This window comes from Dunckerocampus dactyliophorus, chromosome 1 (assembly GCF_027744805.1).
Source record: "Dunckerocampus dactyliophorus isolate RoL2022-P2 chromosome 1, RoL_Ddac_1.1, whole genome shotgun sequence".
NCBI classification, from domain to species: Eukaryota; Metazoa; Chordata; class Actinopteri; order Syngnathiformes; family Syngnathidae; genus Dunckerocampus; species Dunckerocampus dactyliophorus.
Genome location: NC_072819.1, coordinates 4,824,251 through 4,832,643, shown reverse-complemented (window position 1 = coordinate 4,832,643; position 8,393 = coordinate 4,824,251). Strand labels below are relative to the sequence as shown.

The 8,393-nt window shown below is 39.6% G+C and overlaps 1 protein-coding gene across 1 annotated transcript; it reads left to right on the top strand.

Moving 5' to 3' along the window:
- Positions 1-654: 654 nt before the first annotated feature.
- dazap2 (DAZ associated protein 2) lies at positions 655-5,974 on the top strand. Its single transcript, XM_054796788.1, has 4 exons — positions 655-829; positions 2,174-2,292; positions 2,361-2,609; positions 3,202-5,974. The coding sequence occupies exons 1-4, from the start codon at positions 817-819 to the stop codon at positions 3,328-3,330; spliced, it is 510 nt and encodes a 169-aa protein (XP_054652763.1). The 5' UTR covers positions 655-816; the 3' UTR covers positions 3,331-5,974.
- Positions 5,975-8,393: the final 2,419 nt, after the last annotated feature.

The window sequence follows — 8,393 nt, the reverse complement described above, 5'->3', positions numbered from 1 at the left end:
AATAATCCTTGCTTTAGGTTGTAATGCTCGATAGTATTTCATGATTTCATGATACACAATGCTTTATAAGAAGAAGATTTTGCAGTACTTATTTTTATAAAACATTATTATTAGTAGTAGTAGTCGTACTAGTTTACTTGTGGTACATGGGCACCTTAGAGGTCTCGCTATAGTTTGTGAATGTATCACGAAGTGCATATTTCAAAATATTACTTAAAAAAAAACATTATTATTATTATTATCAGTAGTAATAGTAGCAGCAGTAGTAGCAGAAGCAGTAGCACTAGTAGTAATATTTTGTTGTGGTGCACAGACTCTTTGGACGTCTCGTTGTAGTTTGTATCAGAAATACATATTTTGATATAAAAAATTACTACTATTATTTGTAATAATAGTAATAGTAGTGGTAGTACTTGTGGTAAAACAATTTTGCTGGAGTTTGTGCATGTATCAAGAAATACTAGGTTTACTTTACTACGTTTATAAAGCATTCTTATAATTATTGTTACCATGTAGACAAGGAGGGATAGCGCTTCAACATAAAAAAAGATCTACAGTCCAGTCTTCTCTTTCACTCGTCACCTCCAGCCTCCACAGGTAGAGGGCGCGCGAACCGACATCAAACAGCTAGCTCGAGCGTCGAGCAAGAGCCCATGACGTCAGCACTTCCACAACAACAAGAAGCAGCAGGAAAAACAAGGAAGTGAAACACTGCGAGCCGTAAGCTGTTTTTGTTATAACGACACCGTGACGAGACACCGACAGCCACCACAGTCAGAATCTGACATTCGACAAACTGCAAACCTGACCGCAACAATGAACAACAAAGGTATTTCTTCCGGATATGTTTTTTCAAATAGTAGTCTTAGTCAGTTGTTCGTATATATGCGTCGCTAAGGCTAAAGCTAACGACGCCTACCGTTGTTGTTTTTGGACATCCGAGGCGGGCTACGTGACAATAAACGGACGCGGTCTGGACAATATCGCAGCACGAGTCGACTTTAAGCGGCTTTAAATGTCAAATGCGGCGGCGGTTTAATAAAGATCTTTCTACCGTACTACCACCACCACAACCGCCGCCATTTGTCGTTAGATTATGTCATATCGGATATTGGCAGCCCACCCCCAAAACCAGCTAGATTTGGTTTCATTCTGCCATACTTTCTCAAGAATCTTATTAATATTCAATTTGGATCGATGTTTTGGCCAGATATTTAATGATGCGGCCTGATGAATAAATAACGGGTCTTTCGATGGAGAGGGCTCAAACCATGATGTGTTTACGCTTGTGGGAATTTTGACAATTGCTCAATAAAATGTCAACTTTATTCCCCCTCGTAATATTCCGACTTCATTCTAATGTTGTTTACTTATGTGTGGGAATTTGTTTTTCCTCATAAAAATACGACATTACGGAACGTTACAACTTTCCCCCCCCGGTAGTAAACTTTATTCTCGTTATATTATTTTCTTGAATAAAATGACTTTTTCTCAATTCTCAATAAACTAACCACTATTGTCCCCTCCAAAAATACTTACTTCTAACATTTTATTAAACTATATTCTTCTCAAATACTTAATACTGTTGCTAATATTACAACTTTATGGTCGTGAATGGTTGTTTGTCTATATGTGCCCTGCGATTGGCTGGCGACCAGTCCAGGGTGTACCCCGAAGTCAGCTGGGATAGGCTCCAGCATGCCCCCGCGACCCTAAAGAGGAGAAGTGGTATAGAAAATGGATGGATGGATGGGCCGTAAAGCAGACTGCTGCATTTATGGTCATGTGGGAATTTTGACAATCACTCGATAAAATAGCAACTATTGTCGTGATATTGTGTGCCCCCCCCCCCCCCCCCCAAAAAAAAAATATGACTTGTGACATGTTATTGCAACACTTTGTTGTTATATTGTTACTAATATTACAACTTTACTTTGGTCGTAACTCGTGTGGGAATTTTGCCCATCAGTCAATACAGTGGAGCAACTATTTTCCTGAATTTGTGATTTATTTCGCAAATAAAATTAATTGTTTAGGTAACGTTACACCTTTTTTTTCTTGTAATAATACTTTTTGAATAAAAAAATATCTGTATTTGTTTTTTGGAATGTTAAGATGTTGTCTGGAACTAAGACTACTTTGTATTTAGAGTGTTTTCTCTGTTGTGTTGCAGGTTCTTATCCTCAGCAGAGTGTGTACCCTCAGCAGAACACTGCACCAGTTTACCCTCCTGCTATGCAAATGTCTCCTCAGGCGCCCCCTTACACGGACACACCCCCCGCATACTCTGAGGTAACCACGGCGACGCTGAAAGCTACCCACCTCGGAAGCGTGCTATTGACGTCTTCTTCCCTCTGCAGATCTACCAGCCCAGATACGTGCTTCCCCCTCAGGTGACCGGCCAGATGCCTCAGATGTCGTCTCCGTATGTCGGCACGCAGGTCTACATGCCCATGCAGCCCCAGATGCCCGTGGGCCATATGGGACAGAACGTGCCGTTGGCTTACTATCCCATGGGGGCCGTGTACCCGCCGGGGTCCACAGTGATGGTGGAGGGCGGCTTCGATGCGGGCGCTCGCTTCACGGCCGGCAGCAGCGTGTCCATCCCTGTGAGTGATCACTTCTCGGCTGCTAAGTTTTCCTTTCCACTTTCTCTTGCATTCCAAATCATTGTTAAAGCTGAAATTCATTTATTACAAATTAACTGCGTCCTCTTTGCAGTCGTTGACGATCCTTGCCTATGCACACACAGAACCCAGCAGAGGGGGATGTTGCTACAATTGTGTGCGCTTTCACACAGCATCACAATTGCCTGGTGTGACATATAAAAAAATGCTATCAGGCAGCAACAACAATTGCTTTCAACACAACAGGGCATGAGCATCTGGTGTTGAATTTCACCCAAGTACGCTTGCATACAGCTCTGATATGACCTCTAAAGGCGGAACATTGACAGGAGGCTGTCTGTGTGTAAGGGTATTCTGCAAAGTGTGTTTTTTGTTTTGCTGAAAGCAATTGTTGCTGTCCAACCAGCATTTGTCATCTAATGACAGAGCTGTGTTGTGGTGATACTCTTCACTGAATTCTGTGCGAAAGGCGGATAAATGCCAGATCTTCAGTTTTGTGGAATTTTTTTTTTTTTTTTTTGCGAGGAAGTTTCTTTATAAAGTTGTTAAATTGTTCACCTTTTCCCCTCCCTAGCCCCCACCTCCTGGACACCCCCCCAACGCGGCCCAGCTGGCGGCCATGCAGGGCGCCAACGTGGTCATGACGCAGCGAAAGAGCAACTTCTTCCTGGGCGGCTCCGGCGGAGGTTACACCATCTGGTAACGGCAGCTGGTCCCCGCACGCCTAAAACCCTGTACCCACCCCACCTCCTGTCAGTCACATCCGTACCCCCCCCCCCCTCCCCCCCTCGTTAGGCTGCTTGGCCACAATACTGACATCACCTAATGGAATGTAATGTTTTCAAGCCCTTGTGAAAGGTACAGTACTCCACTTGTGACCTCACGATCAAATGATGAGCGCCAGCATTTAACGCCGTAGAGTCCGTCCCGTAGCCAAGCCCGCCTCATTGCTATGCTTTTATTTGAGGCCATTCCGGTACAGTACTAGCGATGTATCTAGGGTTTTTTGTTTTTTTTTATGGCGTGAGGGTAGATTACCAGTTAGGAGACAAAAAAGCCACCAAGCAGTCAAATATCCTGTAGGTTAACCATTTAACTCCAAAAAAGGGGGTCCCTTATCAAGTCTAGAGCAGGGGTGTCCAGACTTTTTCCAGCGAGGGCCATATACATAAAAATTGAAGGATGCAGGGGGACACTTTGATACATTTTGTAAGTAAAGATGCCCAAATACATCCAATCAAGCAATCTGAATAAAACATCTTTTAAAAATGCCAATAAAAAATTAGCTACAAACTGAAAAATCGCACTTTGGGCACCCCTGGCCTAGCAATGTCTATCTATAGAACACTAGAACCACATTACTGTAGATAATTTAGCTTCTTAATGGTCAAAGTGAAGCGCATTACAGAGGTTGGAGGGAAAAAAAAATCCCCACTTGTTTTTTTTTTTTTTTTTTTTTAAGTGTAGTTCAACTTATAGATGTGTAGTAGTTCCATGTAAGTACTAGTATGACGATCACAAGAAATCCTCAAGAAAAAAAAACAATGCATCTTGGATGCTTTTAGCTAGATTGAACTTGTCTTTTGCACAGTGTCTTTAAAAAAAATACAATTTAAATTTGGAGGAAAAAAGATAGAATTAGAAACTTGAATGCACTTGCAGCCAAAGTGGTTTACTGTACCTTGTTGGGCAACTTGTAGTTTTAACATATAGTCAAGTGCCAAAGAGCACATTTAATGAAAACAAACTTTAAAAAAAAAAGTTAAGACGTTTAGTAAATCCAAATATTGAGCGGAGTGGAAAGGGCTGGTTGGTGTAACATTTTTTACAGCTTTGTGTTTTCTTTCTGTTCTGCTGTCGGATACCCAGAGTTTATACACTACATTTTATTTGCTGTATCACATGATTATATATTTACCTGAGGAAATTGGCCCCTTTTCTGTTCATTTTTGCAAAGGTTCCCTGGTTTCTTTCCCGCTTTTATTCGTCAACTCCAGCGAGGCTCTCGGATTTGATCCTACAACCACCGGTTGAACCAAAGATAAGACGCACTTGTGTTTGGTTGTGATGCTTTGCAATTAGAAAAGCAAACATATCAATTAGTATACAGATTGTCTGCAATTGTTTTTGCACATTTTGTACTAATTTAATTAAAAGCTGAGATGCACTGCTAAGCTAACGTGACAAACCATGTTTTTTGTAATGATGATGGTGATGTTTTCTACTAGAAAAGAAAGCTGTGAAATAGTTTGCTGTGTGTGCGCTGATTTGACAACGTTCAGATGACAACGACTGACGTTTGTGAACGTTTACTGATAAAACTAAAAATGTTAACCTAAGTCTTTTCAATCATACATACCCCTAAACACGATAAGATCACAGAAAGTTATGACAACAATGTTGTTGAGCGGGAACGTCAAATCCCGTAAGTAAGGATCACCAAGCTATCCGCTCTCTGATTGGGTTCTTTGGGTCACGTGACTGTCGTTAACCAATAAACACGCTGCATCTGTGCCCTTTTAAAAAGGCTACATCAACGGTGGCGAAAACTAACAATGTAATAACTTATTGAACCACACTTTTATTTTTTTTAGCAAGACCAAGTAAAGTTAAGGGCAAAGATTATTTGCTTTTGTACCATACACCTTAAAAAATATTGGGTTATGGACCAATCAATTTAATCAACACGGTAAAATCCCGAAAGTAGTGTCACCTAGCTACCGACAGTCCATACGATAATTGGTTCAAACGGAGCACGTGACATGATTTACCCAACCAGCGCGCTGCACCGGCGTTCCTTTAAAAACCTGCAGAGCCGTCGCGAAAGAAGGTCAAAAGATATCGATCGATGTCGAACTATTTTGTAATGTGACACAAAATTGATTTTGTAGCATATTTGTCACAAAACATTAAGGTTAAAAGACCGAACATTTGTTTGGGCCACTCACCTACATAAAGCCAAAATCCCGAAAGCAGGTAGTGGTTTTCTTCCGTCCCGGATTTGTCCAAACTAAACACGTGACTTGGTTTAGCCAATCACTACGCTTCGTTAGTGTGTGGATTGCTGTATTGAGGGTTGTATAGGAGTATACAAACAGCAACAGCACTTTCAGTCCAACATATTCGACAAATGTTGTCATTTTCACTTTTTTTGTGCAGGTTAATTAAAAACTAATACGATTCGAACTCAATATGGTTAAAACAAATTAATAAAGTCAGCATTTCTGTTTTTTCTCAACACAGTGAATGAAATCTAGAAATTCTGCGACATGTTTTAATTAATTTCCTTATTTATTGATGTGAACATGGGGGTCCAGTTGCATCATGTCAGCATTATGTCTTTTTTTTAATATAAAAACGTATTCATTGGTCTTACAGATAAGAAGCCTCTGTGGAGGTCTGTGGTGGTGGTTGTTGTTGTTTTTTATTCAGTCTGTGTGTGCTGTCATTTCTATGCGTGGTCACTGGGTATCCGACTAACTGCATTCACTTTTTGGCCGCTGTGGCCACCAGAAAAACCCTGGCGGCTACCAATGATGCTGATGATGCAGTTGCCGTGGAAACTGTGCTGCTATTCAGGCCAAGTTCCTGAGAAAAACCGGGGCCACAGCTTCCAAAACTTGACCAATCTTGTTTATTATTCCATCTTTTCATCATGTGTGACGATGGTGCCAGCAATATGAAGTACTTACTGTACGAGTGCAGCATTAAAACGCCAACCACAGCCAGACGAGACTTTCTCTGTCGAAGGATTACGGACATTCATAGTTCAGGGATTCTATTTCCGATGTTTGTACAAAAAAAAGAAGAGGAAATGCAGCGCGAAAAGTGACGGACTTATTATGCACACGTTCTTGTCTTTTAAGAAGACTAAAGAGTGTCAACGACTTGTCCGGCGGGGACGTTGAGAACTTAGGTGCACTTAACTTTTTTATACTAAACTTAAGATTTAAAAAAAAAAAAGTAAGTTTAGAATAAAGGTTATTTTGGACATTTGAGACATTTGTTGTTTAAATTTATCCACGTATGTAATGTATTAAAATGGGGCATACCGCTAAATAAAGGACATTTGGGTTCTTTTGTAACGTGATGAGAGCATGTGTGTCTTTTTTTATTTTTTATTTTGATTGTTAAAGGGTAATTTTTACTCTTTAAACTATAAATGCACAGTTGTAGACAAACTCAAAGAATCCCACGGGGCATCCTTGAATTTATCATACGTTATTATTGCTGTCCTATGAAAAAACATGTATCCGCAAATTTTGTAGTTTTTTTTTTTTTTTTTTAATCTGAAAAATTATTGTGTGCGTGTGTGTGTGAGATTCAGGTAAAAAAAACATTTTAAAAAAATCACAAAACCTGCATGCCAGTAGGCTTGTTTTGTGTAAAATAGCATTCAAAATTCACCATTCTTGCTTTGAAATGCAGCTATACTCATTTTAATTTCCATTTCATTTATATTTTATATTTATAATATATATTATTTTGAAATATATACATTCATAATTTTTAAAATGTAATTAAAAATAATTTTAAGGTGTAAAGTAGCATTCAAAATGCATGTGTCATGCTTTGAAATGCATCTATAATAAAGCTATACTATAATCATTTATAAATATTTTGATGTGTATATACATTCATAGAAAAAATGATTAGACCACCCCTGTTCTTACGGTTTCTTGTTCATTTTAATGCCTGATACAACTAAAGGTACCTTTTTGTTTGGACAAATACAACAATGACAACAAAAATAGCTCATAAGATTACAATTTTTTGGCAGTACATTGCTATAGCTATAGCTAAGAACTTCAATGGTTTTGGGTACTATCAAGAAAACCATGTAAGCTACTAGCAGCTCTTAAATTCAACTCTTATGAGCTTTATTTGTTATCATTATATTTTTATCTTTAGTTGTATCAGGTATTAAAATGGACCAATAAACTGAAGAAACAAGGGTGGTCTAATCATTTTTTCCATGACTGCATATTTGTAAATATATATGATCCCCCTCAAGTGGAACAGCGCCTCGACATGCTGGAACCACGAAGCCGGGTCGCTCTGCCAGAACTCCAGGAGCTTTGCAGCAGTGGCGACAACTGGAGGCGGGACGATACGGCTGAAGAGGAATCACATTCATCCGCTGCTTGTGTTAGGGGTCCCAGGATATGGGAGCAATATCTGATTGCATCTGATGTTGAAATTCAAAATTCACATACCTCAAGAATTACATTCTTGGTCACAGGTACAGTATGTTCAAATAACATTCGTCCATCCAATATCCTCATTACATTTCCCAAAATGCCTTCACTCTAATGTAAATCACATTTCTGGTGCTGGTTTACTGTTTTGGTTTTATACTTGCAACATATTAACATGCTGTGTATTAACAGCATGTTAACATGCACCATCACTTGACATAAGCACACAGAATCCACATAATGACAACAAATAAAACAGTTCTATTTCACTGTACTTAAAGAAGCAGCTTGTAGTATGCTACAATTCTGGACATATGCATATAGCAGGGGTGGGCAAACCTTTTGAGTGGCGGGCCACACTGGGTTAAAAAAATTTGGCGGTGGGGCCGTCTATAGGTGGCATCAAACAGAACGACATACTTACCCACGGTGCAACGAAATGAAAACACAACACATCCACAGCAAGTTAACACATCACATAAATCAACAACTAAGCGCTAAACATAACACGTAACTTAAAGCTTATTTCTAAATACCCGCAAGGCATGCTGGGTAGTCCAGCTGCAAC

What these genes read in the sequence shown, in the direction of transcription:
- dazap2 (XM_054796788.1), top strand. An exon ending in CACCCCCCGCATACTCTGAG is followed by an intron (nt 2,293 to 2,360) that starts GTAACCACGGCG and finishes TTCCCTCTGCAG; the next exon opens with ATCTACCAGCCCAGATACGT. An exon ending in GCAGCAGCGTGTCCATCCCT is followed by an intron (nt 2,610 to 3,201) that starts GTGAGTGATCAC and finishes TCCCCTCCCTAG; the next exon opens with CCCCCACCTCCTGGACACCC.